Consider the following 24,043-nt stretch of genomic DNA (forward strand, 5'->3'; position numbering starts at 1 on the left):
TTATGTACTTAAGGAAAAAATAATATCAATAACCAATCCTACGCTAATTATTTTCAGAAAATGGAGGAGGAGGGAATATTTCCCAACACATTTTATAAACCCAGATTTTCCTGATTTCAAATCCAGATAAAGACATTAAAGAAAATAACATAGAGACTAATATTCTTCTAAACACAGAACAAAATATGGTTTAATTGAATCCAGGAGTATATATTATAAGGATAATACATGACCTGGTGGAGTTTATCCTAGGAATGCAAGATTGGTGTAATGTTTCAAAATTAATCAATGGAATTACCACATTTACAGATTAAAGGGAGAAAACCCCCCCCCCCAACATGATCACTTCAATAAATGCAGAAAAAGAATTTGACAAAATTCAACCAGTTTATTTGTATCACAATCAGTCTTGGAAGCTAATGATAGTGTCTCCTTAGGAGCCAGGACGGGTATACGAACTGTTCTATCTAATAAAGGTAATGTTTCCACCAAGAAACATTAGGTATGCATAGGTATGCTTCGTGCGCTCATAAAAGATTTGAGTTTGAGTTCCCTAGGTTCAGAGTTCTCTCCTGTAATGCAAAGTGCTGTGTGACCCTTTTCGTGTTGCCTATAGGGACTAGGGCTTGGAAAATCAATGCAAAAGTGCTGGTGTTTTGGCTACTGCTATTGCTGTAACAAACTGCTCTTCATCTCTAACCCAGGACTCTCATGTCTTCCACTAGAACCCATGACACTGTGTCAGGCCAACATTAGCTTACAAGTTTAGCAAAATCTCAAGGATGTTCACAGTTTTGACAATATAAAAGTGTATACCTAATTCCAGTTTCTAATTAAAAATTAATTAAAGGTAATAATAATAATATATAAAAGTGAATTTAAAATAATTTTGTGGAGAGGGTGCCTGGGTGCCTCAGTCAGTTAAGCACCTGACTCTTGAATTCAGCTCAGGTCATGATCTCAGGGTCCTGAGATCAGGCCCCACATCAGGCCCTGTTCAGGATGGGGAGTCTGCTTGAGATTCTCTGTCTTCCTCTCCCTCTGTTCCTCCCCACCCCCTGCAGTGCTCTCTTTCTCTCAAATAAATAAATTAAAAAAAATGATTTTGTAGAGAAAAAAGTACTGGACAAAGCATTTTGAAATATTGATTTTAGAAATTTATTTACATATCTTAGATGGAAGCAATTGATGCAGTTGACTTGGAATTCCTGGGGGAAAAAAGAGAATTTTTTTAAGGTGGGAGTCCCAAGTATGCTTCAGAAAACAAAAACAAAAACCCCACTCCCTGCCAAAGTTGCTTTATGCATCTTCAACGTATAGAAGTAATATAAATAAAATAACAACATGAATTTTATCAAAAGAGCAAATTCCCTTTTTTAAAAGAGCAAAAGTATTAAGTAATTCCAGTATCTAATAAATTAGATACAAAACTTACAAGACTAAATTATATTCATCTTAAAAATTTCCCTCTTTAATTGCTGTGCTCTGGCTTGTGCCCAATAGATGAAAAATACCTTAAACACATCTCTATTAATCCACCAGATTGCATACCTTTCAAATCAGGAGCGAGAGGTTTACTCCTAGGACCAGAGGCGTCTTCATAAGTATCAAAATGGAATTTCTCTCTTCTTGAAATATAACCCATTTTTGATAGGTCACTCTGTGTACTACGTATTTTTTCACTTAGGTTTAAATAATCTCTTTGAAGATTCCGCATCTCAAATTCTAAGGTATCCCTTTCATTTTCTATACTTCTTACATAGTTTTCTAAAAGTATTTTGTCTTCTGAAAGTCTATTGATGCTGTTTTCAAATTTCATATTTTCTTTACTATGTTTTTTTAGTTCTTCTTTTAGAATCTGATTATCTGTTTTGATTTCCATTACCATTTTTGATAACATTTCACATTCATTGCCCATTTCTGACAAACTATTTTTATAAATACTTGCTTCTGATTTTGCATTTTTTATTTCTTTCAGAAAATTCTCTTCTGCAGTAGATTGGTATGTTTGAATATTCTCAATTTCTCTTTCCATCATTTGTCTAGCAGCAATAGATTCTTGTAATGCTGTTTCAAGATTAAGTTTTTCATTTTTAACTGTTTCTATTATTTGAAGAAGTGTCTCTTGTTCAGTTTTTGCCAACCTTTCTTTCTCTTTTAGTTGCATTATCTCTAGTTGGTTTTCCTTCAGTTCATTTTCAACTGAGCTTCTTTCCTTTAGAAGCTGGTATGTTTTTTTCTCTAGCATTTCCTTTTCATCTTGTATCAATAGAATATTTGTTTTCATTGATTCCATTTCTATACTCATTCGATTATTTTCATTATTGACAATGGCCATATCATTTTGAGTTTTGTGTTCCTTACTTTTTAGTTGATCTAATGTTTCTATCATTTGTTGCTTCTCCAAAGAAAGTTGACTGTTTTTTTCCTCTAGAGTTTTATTTTGTCCTACAAGAACATTATATTTGCTAATTATTTTTTTTAATTCTTTAAGACATTCTTTACCATCTTCTTCTGTTTTAATTAACTTGGACTGAATAGCATTCTTTTCTTCAACCAAATTCTTAAGTTGCTTTTCATAGGTTTCAATTTTCTGTATCAGAGATTGGGTAGTAAAGACAAGAGGTTTTATTTTGGTTTTAAGGGTTAGATTTTTATTCTCTAGTTCTGTGACTTTTTTCTGTACCTGCATAGATTCTTTTAGGTAATTCTGTAAGTACTGAATTTTTGCAACACACTGCTCAGTAACAGAACTGACTTTGGATGTTTTCTCATTTTCAAATATTGTTGGTCCTTGTTTTACTACCAATGGTTCTGTTTCTTTGTCTTTCATTTCATATTTTGTTGGGTCAAAGAATGACAGCGTATGTCTTGGAACTCCAGAATGGAATTTTAAATCTGTAATATTCTTGCAAGTGATAGGAATTTCTTTGCTGTTTTTCTCATTTCTCTTTCCCCTGTGTATTTCACTCTTAGATAACCTTTTACATTTCCTGCAAAAGTTCACATGCAATTTTGACACTGTTTCCCTGAGTGGGAGTAATTTGTTTACTAATGCCTCTAATTCTGAAATTCTCTTTGATTTTATATCTTCATTTAAGTTACTTTCTATATTTTCTTTCTTAATAGAGTTAATTTTTTCCTTGTGACTGGGGGACAGGTCATATTTATCATTGCTTGGGACATTTGTATCAGTTTTTAAAGTCTGAAGTTCATTTGTAAGTGCCAGTTCTCTATCATGTGACTTTTGTAACTCTTCCTTCATTTGTTTGATAGAATTGCAGATATCATCTAAATTTTCACAAAATCCATGCTTGAGGAAAGGCTCAGTAATTTTGAGTTTATCCAGAATTACTGTATCAGCTTGAGACATCACATTTTGGGGTGCACGAGGTAGAAAACTATAAAGGTTATTATAATTCTTCAACATGTCAGAATTCTCTGAAAGGTTCATAGTTATGTTTGAAGCTTTATTATCTGTTGAAGTTCTCTGAGTTAATAGGTCCTTGAAATGTATCTGGGATGGAATATCAATACCTTGAGAGATATCACTGCTGAATTTTTCTTCTGTTGAATGAGTAGTATTAGACTCCTCAAAATGATGAATTTTCTCCATAGAAAGGATTCCTTCTTGATTCTTTATGGGCTAGTGACAATAAAAAGCATATTATAAATGTACTATCATTTGCCACATGACAAGAAAATCAAGAAAATATTTTGTGGAGGATTTATTTTTACAACTAAAATGAACATTCTATCCATTTTCTACAAGAAAATCAAGAAAATATTTTGTGGAGCATTTATTTTTACAACTAAAATGAACATTCTATCCATTTCTTCTCTACAGTCAGAGAAGTCTAAAAATGTGATTCATTTTCTCCAGAAAAATCTAACAGATATTTTGAGATCTGTAACTTTGGTCTTCACAATTTGCTTAGAAATTATACTTATTTCTGCAGTAGGTGACCTACATGGACCAATCCTTTAATTGCAGACATAGAAATTTAGAATCCCCCAAGAGACCATCATATGTGGATGGGGGGAATTAGAAGCAATAGGTCAAATGCAATAGGAAGTTTAAGGAAAATGAGTATTCCACTTCTGGGCTGTTTGTCAACATTAGCTTGCATACCTATTTCAGATGATTCTAGGGCTGTGACTATTCTAAAAATGCGAGTTCTGATCAAGGTAGACAGAGTGAGTGACTCAGTTCCAACCTGTTTCTAGAGAATTCACCTCAGGTCTTGGTCAATCTTTTTTTTTTAAGATTAATTAATTAATTAATTTATGAGAGAGAGAGAGAGAGAGAGGGGCAGAGGGAGAAGCAGGCTCCATGCAGGGAGCCCAACGCGGGACTCGATTCCGAGACCCCAGGATCGCGCTCCGGGCCAAAGGCAGGCGCCAAACCGCTGAGCCACCCAGGGATCCCTTGGTCAATCTTAAAGTAGAAAAAATCCTAAGTGGATAGAGAGGCTAAGAAAAGCTGCCTTATATTTTAATTTACTTGGGAGTCTTTTAGGTATTCCTATGACAGCCGATTTGCCCCAGAAGAAGGTTTAGAATGTAAAGATAAACTGGTTGTAGTAACATTTTTGAAGTAACTAAATATAGAAATAGTTTGGAGAGAATAACATACCAAAGCTTTTTCAATGTGTGTGCCGAATACTAGATTTTTTTCTGAGCTAAATTGTGGGTTTTCTACATCAATAATGCTTTTGTTCAAGATTTCACTGATTTCAGACTGTACCTTTAAAAAATAAATTGATAATGTTAGAATTTAATTTCATATTTATAAACTTATGAATGTCTAGAAATAATAGATATTATTATTGAAAAATACCTTTAAATTTCCTGGACATAAAAATTCTTTTCCATCATATAGAATATAAATTAAATATTTAATTTATCATAATCTTTATCATTAAAGGAGTTTTTTAAAGAAAATTATGCCTTTATTATATGGTTTTAAAATCAGAAAAACTTAATTTCATAAAGCAATAAAATTTTAAGAACTATATTCAAGTAATTTTGGATGTTTGATTTTTATATTATTGAATAAAGCAGAGATTTTTTATCTCTGTCATCAGAATAAAATTTATTCTGTCATCCTCAGGAGGAGTTTGTCTTCTCTTGCATTTCCCTGCAGTTGCTTTTAGTATAAGAACATGACGATGAACTTTGTATTCGGGCTATAGTAAGTATGTGTTATGTTATGGATGACCAATACCCATACCCTATTCTGTTAATATTATCCCTTATTTGTTCTGGATAAAGTCCATGTGCTTTTGGTTATCCCATTTCCAGCTGCATGTGACTAAGAGTTAACCAGTCAGAACCCTGCCTTCCTTTCCACAGTGATTTGTTCAAGCACTGCATATAACCCAATCTTGGTCAGTCAGAATCAGGTCAAGAATTTCAGTATCAACTGTTACGGGAGAAAAGCATGGCCTCTTTTCTGACTGGGATCTGGAAGGATAAAAGCCTAGAGCTTCTAGCAGCCCTTTTGCTACCACATGGAGCTGAGAATCCAGGAACCAGTGAGACTGGTTCCTGATGATCTAAGTCCTGACCATATGGATTAAGCCATCCCAAAGTGAACTGACCCTAGGATTTTCAGTTACCTGAGCTAATAAAATACACTATTTCCCTAGGTCAATTTGAGTTAGATTTCATATCACTATAATGAGAGTTCCCATTTGTAGATCATACATAGGTAGCACTTTAAACATGCATTAAAAAGAAAAAAACAAAACAAAACAAAACAAAAAAAACCAGCGAGTGCTATTTCTTTTTGACTCATATCCAAATTCAACTATAATAGAATGTTTCCCCCAAACAAATTTTGATCCTGGAATATGTTGTGGCCTTATTTTATTACATTCTACATGAACTAATAAGTTGGCTAGTGATCATTAGCTTACAGGGTCATATCTTATGTTTGGATATTTCCCATATAGAGATCAAAAGAAACATACCATGCTAACATTCTGCAAAGTCTGTATTCGAAGAGCCTGAAATGATTCCAGTTGATGCTGAAGGGCCTATAAAAAAATTAAACATGGTATGAAATCAGACCATTTTGAAATTGCTATTATTTCTTTTTATATATATCCCCCAAAGTTGCCTATTACTAGAAAGGATCACATGAGGGTCAAAAGACTCAGATTCTTAGTCATTCTTGCTAATTCTTCTATGCATTTTCATGAAGATTTTTGTGGAAAATCCATGTTTATTTAGGAAGGATTTATTCTGAAAGAGATCAGCCTTTACACAAGCATTTGGAGAAAAATGAAAACGAACTTACTTTCAGTGCTGATTGTGGTTGGATTTGATTTTCTGATTCTGACATGCAGCCATATTCTAAAGAGCAAAATTGAAAAACCATGTGATCTAATTCTTAAGTTTTATTTTTAAACAACTGTAATAGAAAGTAGTCTCCTAACTTTCTTGGGTAGTGAGATAGTAAGAATTTTGATGTTCACATTAGGAAGAACTCAATGGAAGTCACATAATAAGGTCAAGATAAATTTTCATGTGGCTTAAAATACCTACTTGAGATTGTAATACTGGTTATACTTTTATAATAAACCATTAACTTGTAATGCCAAACTTGTAACTCTCAACTCGATTATCTTTATATTTGCAATATAAACTGCATTTAAAAAGAAAAAACAATCTAAAAAAAAACACAAAGCAATCTCATAATCCTGTTATGGGAGACCTTTGACAAAATACTGTATAGGTCTTAGTGTCTATGAAATGGCCATGTAATGCTTTTCCTCATCATGGAAAACAAATTGGATTAACAGAGCATGATTTTTGTTATGCCTTTAGGAAAAGTACTGTAAAGATCCATGTGTTCCTTCCTAGAAAATAGACTATAGATCTGTAACAGGGAAGAGACCATAAACCATTTGCAAATTTCCCGACGTACATCCCTCTTTGTCCAAATAGGCCTTTTGCTTGCTTTGTAAATTGTTATTAAAGAATTTAAAAAGCATTCTGTCCCAAATGAAATGAGATTTATGATGGAATTTCCCATAGGCTGACAATTTCTGCCCTGAGAGAAGTTTTTAAAAGAGGTCAGCACATCTCCCCTTTCGAATGACAGTCTGCCAGATGTTACAGGAGCTAGTTGCCAAGTACAGGAATCCCCCAACCCCATCTGCCATCTGGCTCTCATCATTTAGAGAGCAACTGTGGTTCAGAGAGTGGAGCTCTTTGGTCAATTGAAGAATCCCACCTTCATCAGAGGGCAGGGAGGGACAGTGAGTCTGTTTGGATATTGCTCAGCTTTGCATCTTCCTAGAAATAAAACAGTAGGCTGAAATGCTCATCTCGGAGAGATTAAAAAACAAAACAAAATGAACTCAAGTGAGATCTGGACAAATGCAACAAGGCATCCCAAAGTTTCTCAGACTCTCAGACAGCTTTTAATAAACTCAAATAAATCAAATTGCAAATCAAAACCAGTATCACCTAGAACTCCACCACCCAGAATTAACTGTTATGAATTTTAGGTACTCTCAGTCAGCTCTCTATGCATATATGCAGAAAAAAAGAAATTATTTTAGAATGGTCGGATCATATTATACATGTAACTTTTGATAAGTAGTATTAGATTTATGTTTATTTTAACAGAATAAAGAAAATCGCAATTAGTTGTTATCACTAGTATTCGGATTTTTTCACTACATGAAGGATTGTTTCCTATGAGATCCCTCTAAGCTAATGAAAGTATATCATGAAAGGAATAAGAGATTGGAACTTTTATGTTTTTAATGACATGCACTTCCATTGTATTCAGTGTTGATTTAGCCCCTGCCAAGAAGGGGAGTACATGATCAGAAAATTAGCATTACACTTGCTTTCACATTTACTCCCCACTTTTCATGATATTTGCTTATTACATTATTTTCATACTGTGATGTTTTATGGTGTATTACATTTTGTTATGTGATCATAATTTCCACAAAGCAATTTAAACACAAAGATAGGACATTATTATAAATATTTTCAGCCTTCAACTTTATTCTTATGGATTTACTGTCCAAAATTCCATCTCTTTTTTGAATCTGCAGCACCGGGCTCCCTTTTCTACACAGGTTTCCTTTGTATCATTAGAAGGATTTGCAAGTTCAAGGCTAAGTACAGGATTTCTTTTGCTAAAACCAAGTACAAAATATGGGTCAAATTTAAAGACTTGGTAAAGGGCTATGTATATACTGCTTCTACATATATTTCCCTCCTTCCATCTCTTTCTTCTTTTTTGACCATAGTATTATTGCAGTTACCATTATACTTCTTTTCATATGGCTCAGTGCAACCTGAGCAACTCTGCTCAGAATTTCTATTTTCTTTGAAATAGTGTAGATGTTTTCTCTTGACATCCTTCTCAGAGTCCGTTGGTCTGTTTCTCTGAGATATAGTTTCAAGGCCAGTATGTTTTCCTATCCATTTTCTATAGCCTTAAAATTAGGTGATGGGGTCTGGGGTAAGAGACATCACTTGGAGCTGTGTTAAGCCTCTGTTGGAGGAAGTGATTTCTGCTGTTTTATTGTTGTTCCTTCAGACTGGTTAGAAATCTAGAGGAGATATATCTTATTACTCTATGGAGAGAACTCTCTTGTTTGGGATCATTTCCTCAATTCAGTATGGAGTCCTGGGACTAGGACTGTCACTGTAAAGGTTGTTCTTTACACAAGGGCTCCTGGCCTAAAGATATGTGTGGCTGAGATGCTCCACCACACTCTGCTAATTGGTACCCTATGTCAGTTTGCATATATCTAGAGTTGGATTTACCTTTCTCTAATTCATGCAAAGTCAGAACTTCTTTCCTCAGAGCAAAGTAAGACCCTGTTGATCAGTGTCCAGGTTTACCTATCTATTCTCCCAGCTGCTCTTCTCTATTCATCCAAACCTCAATCAGCAGAAAGGAAGACAGGAGAGGCATTAATGAATATTTTCAGAATTTTGACTTGTTTTATTGCTTTGGAAAGTCAGAAGCAGTGTCAGAAGTCAGTCTGTAGTTTGCCTCGCCAGAATCTTCTGTTTTATTCTTGGCCTCTATTTTCCAATTTTTTGTTCTTTTTCAGGTGTTGCTGGTGAAGTTTTTGCTGGTCTTCTAGTTCTGTTTTTTTTTTTTTTCTTTTTCATTTCAGTTGGTACTAGAAGAAGGAGATCTGGGATCTTCCTTGGCTCTAAAATCTCTACCTGAAAGTCTAGAATAATTTTTATAGGTTAATGATTCAGGTTTTTTTTGTTTGTTTGTTTGTTTCACATTTAGTAGTTCATTCCTTCAACATCATTCATTCAAATATTGAGTGTCTAGTATATGGTATGCCCAGTTGTAAGTACTAGAGACACAGCAATGAATAAGACAAACAAAACTCCTGTGGTACCTCTCTCAGTTCCTACATTCTGGAGAATGAACAGAAAAAAGCAGCAAAGACATAAACAAAATACTTTCACTTTTAAAAAAAGATTTTATTTATTTATTCGTGAGAGACAGAGACAGACAGAGAGAGAAAGAGAGAGAGAGAGAGAGAGGCAGAGACACAGGCAGAGGGAGAAGCAGGCTTTCTGCAAGGAGCCCAATGTGGGACTTGATCCCGGATCCGAGGATCACGCCCTGAGCTGAAGGCAGATGGTCAACTGCTGAGCACCCAGGTGTCCCATGAAAATACTTTCAAATAGTGATAACACAAAGAGGATAGGCTATTGTGAAGCTGAAGATAACACTGAAGAGAGTGGTTAGCAGAGGCATATCCCTGGACTGAATGTGGCAAGTTTTAGCTAGATGTGCTCTGGACTGCTTGTGAAATGAAAATTGCCATCACCTCCAATAGAACCGAGGCCCTGTAAAACTCTGGTCAGGAGATATGATGTGGGCAGGGGTTTGTGCTGGTTTTCTGAGGGAGGAACCTGCCATGCTGAGATTGAAGCAAGCATGTTTGAGAAGGGCAATTCCACTGGGTTCAGCCAAGATTACTATATGATAAGAAGAGGCCAGCCAGGTGAACATCTGTAGGAAGATATTTGGAGCAGAGGACATGGCAGGGTCCTGAAGCAGAACATGCTTATCTGTGTTTGCTGAACAGAAAGTCAGTATGGCTGTGGCTTAATAAGCAGATGGAAGCCCATGATGATTAGAGGTCAGAGGAGGACACAGGGCTAGATTTTATTTAGGACCTTGTGGACCAACCTGAGGAATTTGGCTTTTATTTTAAGTGAAAGAGGACTTCAAACACAAGAATGATTTGAAAAAAAAAAAAAAGAAACATTTATAGGTCACTGTACTACATGATAATGGATTATACGGTGGAAATTGTGGGACTACTGCAGTAATCCAAGTGAGGGACAAAAGTATCTTGGACTAGAATGGCAGAGGTAAAGATGGAGAAAAATAGGTGCATTTAGAATAGATTTTATGAGATAAAGCATTACTAGGGGATTAAATGTGGCTGGAAGAGATGAAAGAAGGATGATTCCTGACTTTTTGGTGAGAGCAGATGGATGATGAATGATGATGTTATTTACTAAAATGGAAAAGAATGGAGTTGGAAGATGTTTTAGGGAAAACTTTTAGACATGTTAAAGTTTTCTGTTAGTTGTCAAAGTGAACATCAAAAGGCAGTGGGATATTCCCATCTCTCGTTCAGGGGAATGGTTATGAACACTGTATTGGAAAATACAGATGTTACTGCTGGCCTAGACAAGGGCAATTTCTATGTGGTGTCAGGCACAGAAGCTCAACTGAAGTAGCTGGAGAGAATGAAATGTAAAGATTTGTGGGCATTGAGTATACAGAGCTCTTTTGAGTTTTACTGTGGAAATAAATATTAGGGTGCATATTAGAAAAGACGTGCAGGTCAGGAAGAATTTTTTTAACCATGGGAGATTCTAACATGCCTGCTTCCTATTGGAATCATGTAGTAGAAAAGGAGAAGAGTAATTCTGGAGAATGAGGGAGGTTAATTGCAGAAGCTGAGTACTTGAGAATTCCAGAAGAGCTAGGATAAAGAGGAAATGAGCTTTGATTGAGCAGGGACAATTCTTCCATTGAAACTGGGGACAGCAGGAAGAGGAGCAGGAAGATGATGGCAGAGTAGGACCCTAGGCTCATTTTGTCCCATGAACACAACTAGATAACTATCAAATCATCCTAAATACCCCAGAAATTATCCTGAAAAGGATAAAAGACTGACAGAAAAAACTCCACAATTAAAGCAAGAAAGGAGGCCACGTTGAAGAAAATGGGAAGTGTGGAAACATGGTTTAGGGGAGATCACAGCTGCAGGAGAAGGAGCCATGGCTGCAGAGAAGAGAGAGAGAAAGAGGAGCACACAGGGGAATGCACAAGGAGAAGGTTGCCCCAAAGCCACTTGTTTAGAAAATGAGAGGGGCTGTATTCCATGAGGTTTTGAAACCACTGGGGCTTAAAGCCAGGAGTTTTAAATATCAGCAGGCTTGCCTGGGATAGAGCTAAGAGAGGACTATGCTGCTCCTAGAGAGAAGGCAGGCAAACAACCAGGGGCAGTCAGTATGGAAATTACAATCTGAAAAGCACCTAACGCACACAGTGAGGAGATTATTTGCTATTCTTAGAGTATGTTCCTGAGAAGCAGCATTCACAGGGACACCTCTGAAGGAACAAAGGAGTTTGCCAGTGCCATTTCCCTCCCCTATCCCTCAGCATAAACACACAGCCACCTGTGGGAAGCAGTGCAGCACAGGCACTGGTTGCCTAACTTGCTTACCCCAAGCCCCATCGCCCTGAGTTCCAGTGGAATAGCCCTTCTCAAACATGCACGACTCAGTTCCAGCATTGCATGTCCCTCCCCCAGAAGACCAGTGCAAACCCCTGCCCACACCATGACTCCTGACCAGAGAATTTTGCAGGGCCTCAGTTAGAGTGGAGGTGATGACAGGTCTCATTTCACAAGCAGTCCAGAGAATTCTAGCTAAAACTCACCACATTCAGGCCAGGGACCAAACACTGCCCAAAACATGCAAGGAAAGGCTCTGCAGATGAATGGCCTGAAGGACAGAGCAGCCAGGACACAACAGCAGAGTGCACACACTACAGATACTCTTTGAAGTGCTAAGCCTTGGGCACTACATGACCTCTTCTCTATAAGGGTATTAATTTCAGGAGGAGGAGGCATAACTGGTTTTTCTAACACAGAAAGAAGGCAGACTTAGATAAAATGTGAAGACAGAGGAATTTATTGCAAATGAAAGAGCAGGATAAGGCCAAGGCCAGAGATCTAAGCAAAACAGATATAAGTAACATGCCTGATGGATAATTTAAAGCAGTGATCATAAGGATACTCACTGGGCTTGAAAGAAGAATAGAAGACATCAGTGAGACCCTTACCACAGAGGTAAGAGTTAAAAAATAATCTGAAATGAAGAGTGCAACAAATGAGAACAGAAACACCCTTGATACAATGAACAGCAGGCTGGAAGAAGCAGAGGAATAAATTAATGACCTAGAACAGAGTAATGAAGAGTAATCAAGTTGAACAAAAGAGAAAAAAAAAAGAATTGTGCAAAATGAGAATAGATTTAGGGAACTGGGCGACTCCATCAAATGTAATAATATTCATATTATAGGAGTACCATAAGAAGAAGAGAGAGAAAAGGGACAAAATTTATTTGAAATAATAGCTGAAAAGTTGCCTAATCTAAGGAAGGAAACAACATCCAGATCCAGGAGGCACAGAGAACTCCCATCAAAATCAACAAAAGCAGTCCAACACCAAGACATATTATAATTAAATTTGTAAAATATAGTGATAAAGAAAAAATCTTAAAAGCAGCAAGACAAAGTGAAAATCCATAAGGCTAGTAGGAGATTTTTCAAAAGAAACTTGGCAAGTGAGAAGAGTGGCATGATATTTTCAATGTGCTGCATGAGAAAGATCTAGTCAAGAATACTCTATCCAGCAAGGATATCATTCAGAATAGAAGGAGAGGCAAAAGTTTCTCAGACAAACAAAAACTAAAGGAGTTCATGACCATCAAACCAGCCCTGCAATACTGAAAGGCATTCTTTGAGTGGAAAAGAGGACAAAAAATGACAGTATAAAGGCAGGAAACACAAAAGTAGTAAAAATAAATATTTCAGTAAAAACCAGGCCAGGAACTAACACACAAAAAAGGATATAAAATATAATAATGTATACCTAAAATGTGGGGAGGAGAGGAGAAAAGAATGGATTCAAACTTGAATGACAATCAACTTAATATATATTATATATTTGCAGAAAAGGTTATATACAGGCCTAATGGTAACCATTTATCAACAAAAACTAATAAACATGCAAAGCATAAAGAGAAAGAAATACAAATATATCACTAAAGAAAATGAGCAAACCATGAAAAAGAGAAAGACAAGAGACGATTGAGAAAATCTCCAGAAACAAGCACAGAACAAGTAATAAAGTGGTAATAATACATATCTATTAATATTTACTTTGAGGGTAAATGAACTAAAGGCACTAATCAAAAGAAATAGGGTGTCAGATGGATAAAAAAACAACAACACAAGACTCATCTATATGTTGCCTACAAGAGGTCATTTTAGACCTAAAGACCCTTGCAGATTGAAAGTGAGGGGACAGAAAACCATTTATCAGCAAATGGATGTCAAAAGAAAGCTAGAGTAGCAATACTTACACTTTATACAAAGTTGACTTCAAAATGAAGACTGTAATAAGAGACAAATAAGGGTGCAATATAATAATAAAGTGGACAATGCAACAAGATACAATAATTTTAAGTATTTATGTACCCAAATATACAGAACAATTAATAATGATTAAACAACAGCAACAAAAACAATAACAAACATAAAGGAACTTACTGATAATACTACAATAATCAGAGGGGACTTTTACATCCCACTTACATAAAGGGACAGACCATCTAAACAGAAAATCAACAAGGAAACAATGGCTTTGCGGGATCCCTGGGTGGCGCAGCGGTTTGGCGCCTGCCTTTGGCCCAGGGCGCGATCCCGGAGACCCGGGATGGAATCCCACGTCGGGCTCCTGGTGCATGGAGCCTGCTTCTCCCTCTGCCTGTGTCTCTGCCTCTCTCTCTCTCTGTGACTATCATAAATAAATAAAAAAAAAAAAAGGAAACAATGGCTTTGGCTTTGAATGATACACAGGATCAGATGGACTTAATAGATATATTCAGAACATCTATCCTGGGGTGCCCAATGGCTCAGTTGGTTAAGCATCCCACTCTTGGTTTCAGCTCAAGTCTTGATGTCAGCCAGGGTTATGAGATTGAGCCCCATGTTGGACTCCATGCTCAGTGTGGAGTCTGCTTAGGGTTCTCTCCTTATCCCTCTTTCTCCCCTGTGCCCCTCTCCCTTCTCTCTCTCTCTCTCTCCTCATCCCTGTCTCTAAAATAAAATCTTTAAAAAAATAACATTCCATCCTAAAACAACAGAATACATATCCTTTTCAAGTGTTCATGGAACATTCTCCAGAGTAGATTACATATTGGATCACAAAAGAAGTCTTAACAAATACAAAAAGACTGAAGTCACACTATACACCTTTTCTGGCAACAATGCTATGGAACTAGAAGTTAACCACAAGAAAAAAAATTGGAAAGACCACAAATACATGGAGGTTAAATAGCATGCTTCTAAACAATGAATGAGTCAACCAGGAAATCAAAGAAGAAATTAAAAAAATACACAAGAAGAAATGAAAATGAAAACACAACAGCCCAAAAGCTTTGGGAATGCAGCAAAAGTAGTTCTAAGAAGGAAGTATATAGCAATACAGGCCTACCTCAAGAAGCAAGAAAAATCTCAATTAACACCTAACCTTACACCTAAAGGAGCTAGAAAAAGAATAACAAATGAAGCCTAAAGCCAGCAGAAGGAAGGAAATAATAAAGATTAGAGCACACATAAATGATACAGAAACTAAAAAAACTTAATAGAACAGATCAAGGAAAACAGAGGCTGGTTCTTAGAAAAAAGTAATAAAATTGATACACCTCTAGCCAGACTTATCAAAAAGGAAAAGAGAAAGGACCCAAATAAATAAAATCACAAGTGAGAAAGGAGAAATAACCAACACTACAGAAATGCAAACAAGTATAAGAGCATATTATGAAAAACTACATGCCAACAAATTGGACAACCTGGAAGAAATGGATGAATTTTCAGAAACATATAAACTACCAAAACCGAAAACAGGAAGAACTACAAAACTTGATCAGACTGATAACCAGCATTTTACTGAGTCAGAAAAAAAAAAAAACAAAAAACAAAAAACAAAAACTCCCAATGGACAAAAGTCTAGGACTAGATGGCTTCCCAGGAGAATTGTACCAAATATTTAAAGAAAAGTTAATATCTATTCTTCTCAAACTATTCCAATAACTAAAAAAGGAAGGGAAATTACAAATTCATTCCATGAGGCCAGTATTACTCTGATATCGAAACCAAATAAAGACAACACTCAAAAGAGAACTACAGGGGGATCCCTGGGTGGCTCAGTGGTTTACGCCTGCCTTAGGCCCAGGGCGTGATCCTGGAGACCCGGAATCGAGTCCCACATCAGGCTCCCTGCATGGAGCCTGCTTCTCCCTCTGCCTGTGTCTCTGCCTCTTGCTCTCTCTGTGTCTCTCATGAATAAATAAATAAAATCTTAAAAAGAAGTTGAAAGAGAACTACAGGCCAATATCCCTGATGAACATAGATGCAAAAATTCTCAAATACTAGCAAACCAAATGCAACAATACATTAAACAAATCATTCACCAAGATCAAGTGGAATGTCTTCCTGGGTTGCAAAGGCAGTTTAATATTCTCAAATCAATTGATCTGATGTGATGTCACAATAATAAAAGAAAGGATAAAAATAATACAATCATTTCAATAGATGCAGAGAAAGCATCTGACAAAGTACAACATCCATTCATGGTAAAAACCATCAATAGTAGATTTAAAGCAAACATACCTCAACATAATAAAGTCCATATAAGAAAACCCCACAGCTAATATCAACCTAAATGGGGAAAAACTAAGAGCTTTTCCTCTATGGTCAGGAACAAGACAATGAAGTCTACTCAAACTACTTTTATTTAACATAGTACTGGAATCCAAGAAACAGCAATCTAATAACAACAACAACAACAACAAAAGTATCCAGATAGGCAAGGAAGAAATGAAACTTTCACTATTTGCAGAGGACATGATACTACATGTAGAAAACCTGAATAAATTCACCAAAAAAATGCTAGAACTGATAAACGAATTCAGTAAAGTTGCAGGATGCAAAATCAATGCACAGAAATCTGTTGCCTTTCTATATACCAATAATGAAGCAGCAGAAAGAGAAATTTAGGAATCAATCCATTTTACAATTGTACCCCAAACAATGAGACACCTAGGAATAAACCTAACTAAAGAGGTGAAAGACCTGTGCTCCAGAAACCATAAAACAGTGATGAAAGTAACTGAAGATGACACAAAGGAATAGAAAGGCATTCCATGATTATGGATTAGAGGAATAAATATTGTTAAATATATATATATATATATATATATATATATATATATATATATATATATTACCCCCAAACAATACACATTTAATGCAATCCCTATTGAAATACCAACAGCATTTTTCATAGAGCTATACCAAACAATCCTAAAGTTTGTATGGAACCACAAAAGACCCTGAATAGCCAAAGCAATCTTGAAATAGAAAAGCAAAGCTGGAGACATCACAATTCTGGACTTCAAGTTATATTACAGAGCTGTAATCATCAAAATAGTATGGTACTTGCACAGAGATCAGTAGAACAGAATAGAATACTCAGAAATAAACCCCCAGGTATATGGCCAATTAATCTTCAACAAACCAGAAGAGATTATGCAATGGGGAAAAGATAGTCTCTTCAACAAATGGTGTTGGGAAAACTGGACAGCTACATGCAAATGAATGAAAATAGGCCAATTTCTTATACCATACATGGAAATAAATTCAAAATGGATTAAAGGCCTAAATGTGAGACCTGAAACCATAAAAATCCTAGAAGAGAACACAAGCGGTAACCTCTTTGACATCAGCCATAGCAGTTCTTTTTTAGGTATGTCTCCTGAGGCAAGTGAAACAAAAGCAAAAATAAACTATTACAACTACATTAAAATAAAAAGCTTCTGCGCAGCAAAGAAAACAAAACTAAAAGGCAGCCCTTCAGAATGGGAGAAGATATTTGCAGATGACATATCTGATAATGGATTAATATCAAAATATATAAAGAACCTATAAAATTCAATACCTCTAAAATAAATAATCTAATTAAAAATGGTCAGTTAACATGAATAGACATTTTTCCTAAAACAACATACAGATGGCCAACAGACACACGAAAAGATGCTCAACATCACTTATCATCAGGAAAATGGAAATCAAAACTACAATGAGACATCACCTCATAGCTGTCAGAATGGCTAAAATCAACAACACAAGAAACAACAGGTGTTGGTGGGGATGTGGAGAAAGGAGAACCTTCTTGCACTGTTAGTGAGAAGGCAAACCGGTGCAGCCATGGCAGAAAACAGTATGGAGTTTCCTCAACAGCTTGAAAATAGATTTACCCTATGATACAGCAATTGCACTACTAGGTATTTACTCCCAAAATAAAAAAGTACTAATTTGAAGGGATACATGTACCCCGATGTGTACAGTAGCATTATCTACAATATCCAAATTATGGAAATAGCCCAGGCTGTCCACTGATTGATAAATAGTTAAAGAAGAAGCAGTATATATGTGTGTGTATATATATATATATATATACACACACACAATGGGATAGTTCTCAGCTATAAAAACAGATTGAAATCTTGCCACTTGCAATGACATGAATGGAGATAGTATTGTGCTAAGTGAAATGAGTCAGTCAGAGAAAGACAAACACCATATGATTGCACTCATGTGAAATTCAAGAAACAAAACGTAGGTGCAAAGGGGGGAAAAAGAGAGGCAAACCAAGAAACAGACTCTTAACTATAGAGAACAAACCGATGATTACCAGACGGGGTGAGGTGGGGGGATGGGGAAATAAGTGATGGGGATTGAGGAGGGCCCTTGTGATGAGCACCAGATGACATATGGAATTGTAGAATCACTATATTGTACACCTGAACTGGAATTAAAAAGAAACTTGACAAAAAAGAAATGGGGGACAGCAGATAATATGCTAAAAATATCTACACAAGTAGATGGGTTAGCAAATTTTAAGTTTGAGGGTCAGAGAGTTTGGGTCTGATTGTTTCCATTTCTTTTTAATATAGCGTGAGATTTTGTTAATGAGATGAGTGGTAGTGATGAAGGGTTTTGGAGATTGAGGAAACTATGAGCGTGAAGTAGTTATCTTGGAGAAGTTTTGAAGAAGCATTTGCTGGGGAAATAAAGTGTTCCAAGCAGCACTGAGATCCATGTTATATGACTTGGAAGTGAGTGGTTTTCTCCTGCAATGTTCAGATGATTCAGTGAAGGGATAGGAAGGCAGAGAGTCTGATTTACCAGTTTTTAAAGGACATTAAAATTAACTTTTTGGTTTTTTTATGAGTTTCAGAGACATTGGCTACTACTTATTCCCAAAGGACAGTTAATCTTAAAATTCAGCAATAGTTAACCACATAGAATTATGTGATTCTAGAATTGGAAGGGAAATTACCAAAGAGGCACAGGAGAGAGAACACAATCACAGGTTATCACTAATTATTAAGTCCTTGCTAAACATGCAATATTGAGAGGTGTGTAGAACTAAGTGGAAGATATGGTCCCAGCCCTGAAGAAGCTCATACTCTACGGAAAATGAAATGCAAGAAATAGTATTCATGTTAAATTCAATTAAATTCTCTGTCTCATATTTAAATGTGAGGAGTAAAAAACAGGATGGTTATCAGTGGGATGGCTTTTGAAGTAATTAAAAATATGGGAATTTACTATGAAACCTGCAGAAGATTATGTCATATTCAACGTACAGGCATACTTCGTTGTATTGTGCTTTGCAAAGATTGTGGTTTTTTTCACACACTGAAGGTTTTGGCAACCCTATATCAAGCAAGTCTATTGGTGCCATTTTGCCAACAGCATCAGCTTACTTTGTGTCTCTGTGTCACATTTTGGTAATTCTCACAGTATTTCAAAAATATTTGCTTTCATTATACTTGTTCTGGTGGCCTGAATCAGTAACTATAACTTGCTGAAAGCTCAGATGATGGTTAGTATTTTTTACCAAAAAAAGTATTTTTTAATTAGGGTATGTACATTGTTTTTTTATAGACATGATGCTATTGTATGCTTAATAGACTACAGTAATATAAGCATAACTTTTATATGCACTGGGAAACTAAAAAATTCATTTGACTCATTTTATTGTGACATTCTCTTTATTGCAATGGTCTGGAACCAAACCCTGATCTGGAACCAAACCCACAATATCTCTGCCTGTATTAAGTGCATCCCTGAAGCTAACAGACCAAGGAGTACAAATCAGACAAAGGAGAACAATGAGTTTTTAAAATGCAACATAGTAATGATTCAGTATAGGATTTTAGATACTGGGTAGTCAAAGCCTTATAATTCTCAGGTTCAAATGCAGAGTTTTGCTATGACAATTCAAATTAACTCCTAGAAGGAACTGTTTTACAAAGCCTAATGAGGTGTGACACTGTCTGCATGAGGCTCCATCATGGAAGCCACGAACCAGGCTGCCTGTGCTTGAATCCTGGCTTTGCTATACATTTGCCATGAGGGATAACTCTAGGTAGTTGCCCAGTTTGTAGAGAAAGCCCTTTGCAGAATGCATGGTGCAAACTAAATGCTCACTACTAATCACTACTGCGGAGACAAGGGTATTACTGATATGATGATGATTCGGTAAATTTAAAATTCCAATTGCGATGGAGGGTAGTGATGACTGCTCAAAACTCTTTGTTTTCCATTTTGTGCCAAATAACCCTCCAGGTCCTTACATGGAACTACCGTGCTCCCTACCCCCATTTCCTTTCTGATCCTTTCTCTTACCCTTCCCCTTACTCAATTCTGCTCCAGTCACACCAACTGTTCCTCAACTGTGCCAAGCTTCCCCCTCCCTCACGGCCCACGTTGTTTTTCTCTCTGGCTCTTTCCCTGGAAATCCATAGTGATTTCTCCTTTATCTCCTTCGGGTCTTTGCTCAGATGTGATCTGCCAAGTAAAGTTTCCTACCATCCTATTTAAAATAAAATCGCACAACTCATTCACCTCTGACACTCCATGTTCTCCCCCACGCCCTCTGTACCTTACTTTTCATCATGGGATTTACAAATCCCATCTTACACACAATCGCCTTTGTTCCTTCCAGTGGAAGGTAAGCTACATGTGAATGGGGATTTTGCATATTTTGTTCACTGTTGGATCCCCAGCACCTAGGACAGCACTTGCTCAAAAATATTTGTTAGATGAATGAATGAATGGATGAATGAATGAAGACTTGGTGGAACAGGGGTGCTAAAAACACCACACTGGGTATCTTGAAGATTCAGAGTATCCTTCACATCTCCATTCCAATCAACCAAGGGTTACATAGGCTAACTACTTATTCTTTTAAAATTAAAGAGACCTCAGAAATATTATAGAGTTTCTTTTAACTCAGAATTATTTATGCAAATGGGGTTAATAATCTGTTGGTTAGCGTCACATGGTGACAATGAAGTGTAGATAAGAGAATAGAAAAAGGAGAGGGAACGAAGTCATACCTCCTAATTTTGCAGTCCAAGGCAGTACCTGACTTCAAATCCATGGTCTTAAAAAGCTGCCCTTGCTACACTCTGTTGTAATCCCTCTGCTTTAGCAAGATGGACTGTAGCTCTTAAATAAGCGCATGTGCCATTTTGCAAGGAACTTCATTTTCTGTTATGCTGGCATCTTCCCCCAGGGCCCCAAATCTCACTCATGTTAGAGACCATGTGAAGCCTCCTTGGGCTTCTCTCAAGGAAGTGAGAGTCCAGCTTCAGGGTTCTCAGTATGATACCCCTAACTGGGACTTTACACACATCTTATTGATAGTTTAAGTGGAGCTTGAAATTGTAGCTTCTTGGTTATTTCAAATACCCTCCCTATACAATACCCTGTAGCCCACAAATATTTACTGTAAAAAGTAGTTTCTTTTGGGAAAAGTATATGTCTTTTCAGAATCTGCCCCAAATATCATTCTTATTGGTGTTCAGAGAAGCTGTACAGTATTGCATGGTGTTTAAGGCCTGGACTCTGGAGCCACCCTGCTGAACACTGGATTTTTCACTCCCCACCTATGTGACCTTGGGGAGTTAGCTAATCACTCTGTGCCTCAGTTTCCTTATAAAATGTGGATGATGGTAGCACCTACTTCATAGGGCGGTTGTGAGATTCAATGAGTTGAAACACTTAAAAGCTTGGAACACCATCTGGCACGAAGTAAGTGTGCTGTGTTAGCTATTTGGAGCGCCATAACAATAGTTACCCGAAGCACCTATGTGCTGGAAGCGCACCTGTCGGGCCAGTGGATTTAGGCAAGGTAGCCCTTGCCTATGGTAAAAGGCGGAAACATCACTGCCGTGGACAGTTTACCTGCTTCACTGCCACCACTTTCCTTTACCCCGTCAGAGGAATTTAGGATCTTGGACGCTGAAAGGAGAACGCAGTCCACTTCATCCTCTTCCTCGTGATGCTTCTCTGTAACAGAACCACAGGTGGCTTCAGCTTGGTTGGGAGGCGGCGGCCAAGCGTGCGAGTCGGGCCGCGGGCGCCCTAAGCAGCCACGGGAGGGCGCGCTGGGGCCACGCAGCGCGGCGGGCCCCGGGGCCGCAGGGGCTGGCAGCGGAGGCCGGGGCTGGAGGCGGCGCTCTTCTCCCCGCGCAGCGCAGGGTGCGCGGCTGGTGGGCGAGGGCGGCGCCACGGTGGGGACCCGCGCTGGGGGTGCGGGCGCCCTCCACTGCGCGCCCCCTCGCCAGGGCTCCCCGTCCACGGACAGCTCCCCGGCCAGGCCCTCACCCGGGCTCATTCCTGCAGCTCAGGGGCGCCTCCCAACTGTCTGCCCCACGCATTCCGCCCACTAGCTTCGCGCCGGCGCGGCCCGTTGCCTGGTAACCGGGTGGCCGGCCGCCCGGAGCGGCTGCGGGGTGCGCGCCGGGATGCGCGCGAGGTGCGGCGGGGGTGCGCGCGGGGTGCGGCGGGGATGCGCGCGGGGGTGCGCGCGGGGTGCGGCGGGGGTGCGCGCAGGGTGCGCGCGCGGGTGCGGCGGGGGGTGCGCGCGGGGTGCGGCGGGGGTACGCGCGGGGTGCGGGGAGGTGCGCGCCCGGGTGTGGCGGGGTGCGGCGGGGGTGCGCGCGGGGTGCGGCGGGGGTGCGCGCAGGGTGCGCGCGCGCGGGTGCGGCGGGGGGTGCGCGCGGGGTGCGGCGGGGGCACGCGCGGGGTGCGGGGAGGTGCGCGCCCGGGTGCGGCGGGGTGCGGCGGGGCGGGGGTGCGCGCGGGGTGCGGCGGGGGTGTGCGCGGGTCTCCGGGTCCCGGGGGGCGCTGCTCGTCCCGCCCGCGCTGGCCCAGCTGCCTCGCGTCCCCCCCGCCCCCCGCCTCCGCGGACCAGGCCTCCATCTGGTTCGTAGGCTGACGCTTAAGACCGCACGTGTTGGACCGCAGCTGTGTGGACCAAGGGAGATGCTTGGAGAGCCCGCAAGCACCCAGGAACTTGCTCCGCTTTTCATTCCATTGTTTGTTTATTTTGCTTCCCTCTTCGTTTTTTTTTTTTTTTTTTTCTTTTTTCCCAGCCCATCTGCCGCCCGAGTAGGTTCAGGGTTTGGTGTTTGACCGATCCAAAAGCAATACTGTGAAAGGACTTTAGTTTGCTGTGGTGAAAAGATGACCCCTATTTCTAATAAGGATCTTAAAATAATAATGAAATGTACGAAAATGTGCAAATTAAAGCTGTCGCACACTCACTGATCTCCTGATGTCAAAGCGCGCTAATTTCCTGTGCACCTGCGCAAACCACTTGCGGAAGATGGATGTGGCCTTGGAATCTGGAACTTGTTCAATGAAGGACCGGCTGGCGTGGCTGCGGTCCATACATTGTGCAGACCACAAACTTTAAGTAAAGGTTTTAATGAATATATATTACTTATTTTGCAATCGCAGCCGTTACAGATAGACTATAAAATAATTGAAAATTCAAATTTTAAGTCACAATAAGGGATTTAAAGTCATGACACAATGATTTATTATATCATGATTACATATTTTGGTTTTATGGAAATGAAACTCATCATGATAAGTCTCAATGTTGACTTGCTGTACTTTCTTGTTTCCTATAGGAATGGTCTCTAGAAGATTTGATAATCTTTCTTGTGGCATCATAGACAATTTCAATAAATTGTGTTTTGAGAATTTATGTTCGCCATTGATGACTGGTAGTGACAAAGCTAGCTTTTTCCCCTGATAGCTACACAAATTTTCAGCAATGTGTCTGTTAAATTATTACTCTAAATAATTCAGAGTACTTTGAAGTGAGAATGTAGATAAAACACTACTGCAGTTTAATAAGGTAATTTCTATACCAATGACATTTCCATAACAAATATTGTATTTCATGTAACAAATTAATATCTAACAATGTTAATATAATGTAAAGTTCTCTAATAACTCTAATTTGTCTATGTGATATATGTAGGTGATGATGGCAAGTAAATATTGGTTATTACACAGAAATTTCTTGGGGATAAATGGGAGGACTTTGGCACACCATTTAGTATAGAATATAAAAAGCAGATGGTGAGGGCAGCCCCGGTGGTTCAGCAGTTTAGTGCGGCCTTCAGCCCAGGGTGTGATCCTGGAGACCCGGAATCAAGTCCTGCGCCGAGCTCCCTGCATGGAGCCTGCTTCTCCCTCTGTGTGTCTCTGCCTCTCTCTCTCTCTCTCTCTCTCTCTCTGTGTCTCTCATGAATAAATAAAATCTTAAAAAAAAAATAAAAAGCAGAT

At 38.5% G+C, this 24,043-nt stretch overlaps 2 protein-coding genes across 3 annotated transcripts in view; one reads left to right on the plus strand and one right to left on the minus strand.

Moving 5' to 3' along the window:
- CFAP96 (cilia and flagella associated protein 96) overlaps nucleotides 1-6,748 on the plus strand; it is a 36,535-nt gene extending 29,787 nt beyond the window's left edge. The window contains exons 10-11 of the transcript XR_012007490.1: nucleotides 5,114-5,194; nucleotides 5,958-6,748. The gene's annotated coding sequence lies outside the window, so the exon portion shown is untranslated. The remainder of the gene's footprint in view (nucleotides 1-5,113; nucleotides 5,195-5,957) is intronic.
- On the minus strand, nucleotides 1,135-22,204 carry CCDC110 (coiled-coil domain containing 110). Of its 2 annotated transcripts, XM_072775982.1 has the most exons (7): nucleotides 22,067-22,204; nucleotides 21,644-21,748; nucleotides 6,305-6,360; nucleotides 5,976-6,041; nucleotides 4,637-4,747; nucleotides 1,552-3,646; nucleotides 1,135-1,208 (listed from the first exon to the last, which is right to left on the minus strand). In XM_072775982.1, the coding sequence occupies exons 1-7, from the start codon at nucleotides 22,074-22,076 to the stop codon at nucleotides 1,159-1,161; spliced, it is 2,493 nt and encodes an 830-aa protein (XP_072632083.1). In that variant the 5' UTR covers nucleotides 22,077-22,204; the 3' UTR covers nucleotides 1,135-1,158. The 2 variants fall into 2 exon arrangements, with proteins under 2 accessions (XP_072632083.1, XP_072632085.1); XM_072775984.1 differs by lacking the exons at nucleotides 6,305-6,360; nucleotides 22,067-22,204 and having other exon boundaries at nucleotides 21,644-22,038.
- Nucleotides 22,205-24,043: the final 1,839 nt, after the last annotated feature.

Source organism: Canis lupus, chromosome 15 (assembly GCF_048164855.1).
Source record: "Canis lupus baileyi chromosome 15, mCanLup2.hap1, whole genome shotgun sequence".
Lineage (NCBI taxonomy): Eukaryota > Metazoa > Chordata > Mammalia > Carnivora > Canidae > Canis > Canis lupus.

Bases quoted from the DNA above. Each gene is read 5' to 3' on its own strand.
- CCDC110 (XM_072775982.1), bottom strand. The intron at 4,748-5,975 runs GTATGTTTCTTT...TATTTTTTAAAG, and splicing joins CTTTGCAGAATGTTAGCATG to GTACAGTCTGAAATCAGTGA. The intron at 3,647-4,636 runs GTATGTTATTCT...TATTGTCACTAG, and splicing joins CACACATTGAAAAAGCTTTG to CCCATAAAGAATCAAGAAGG.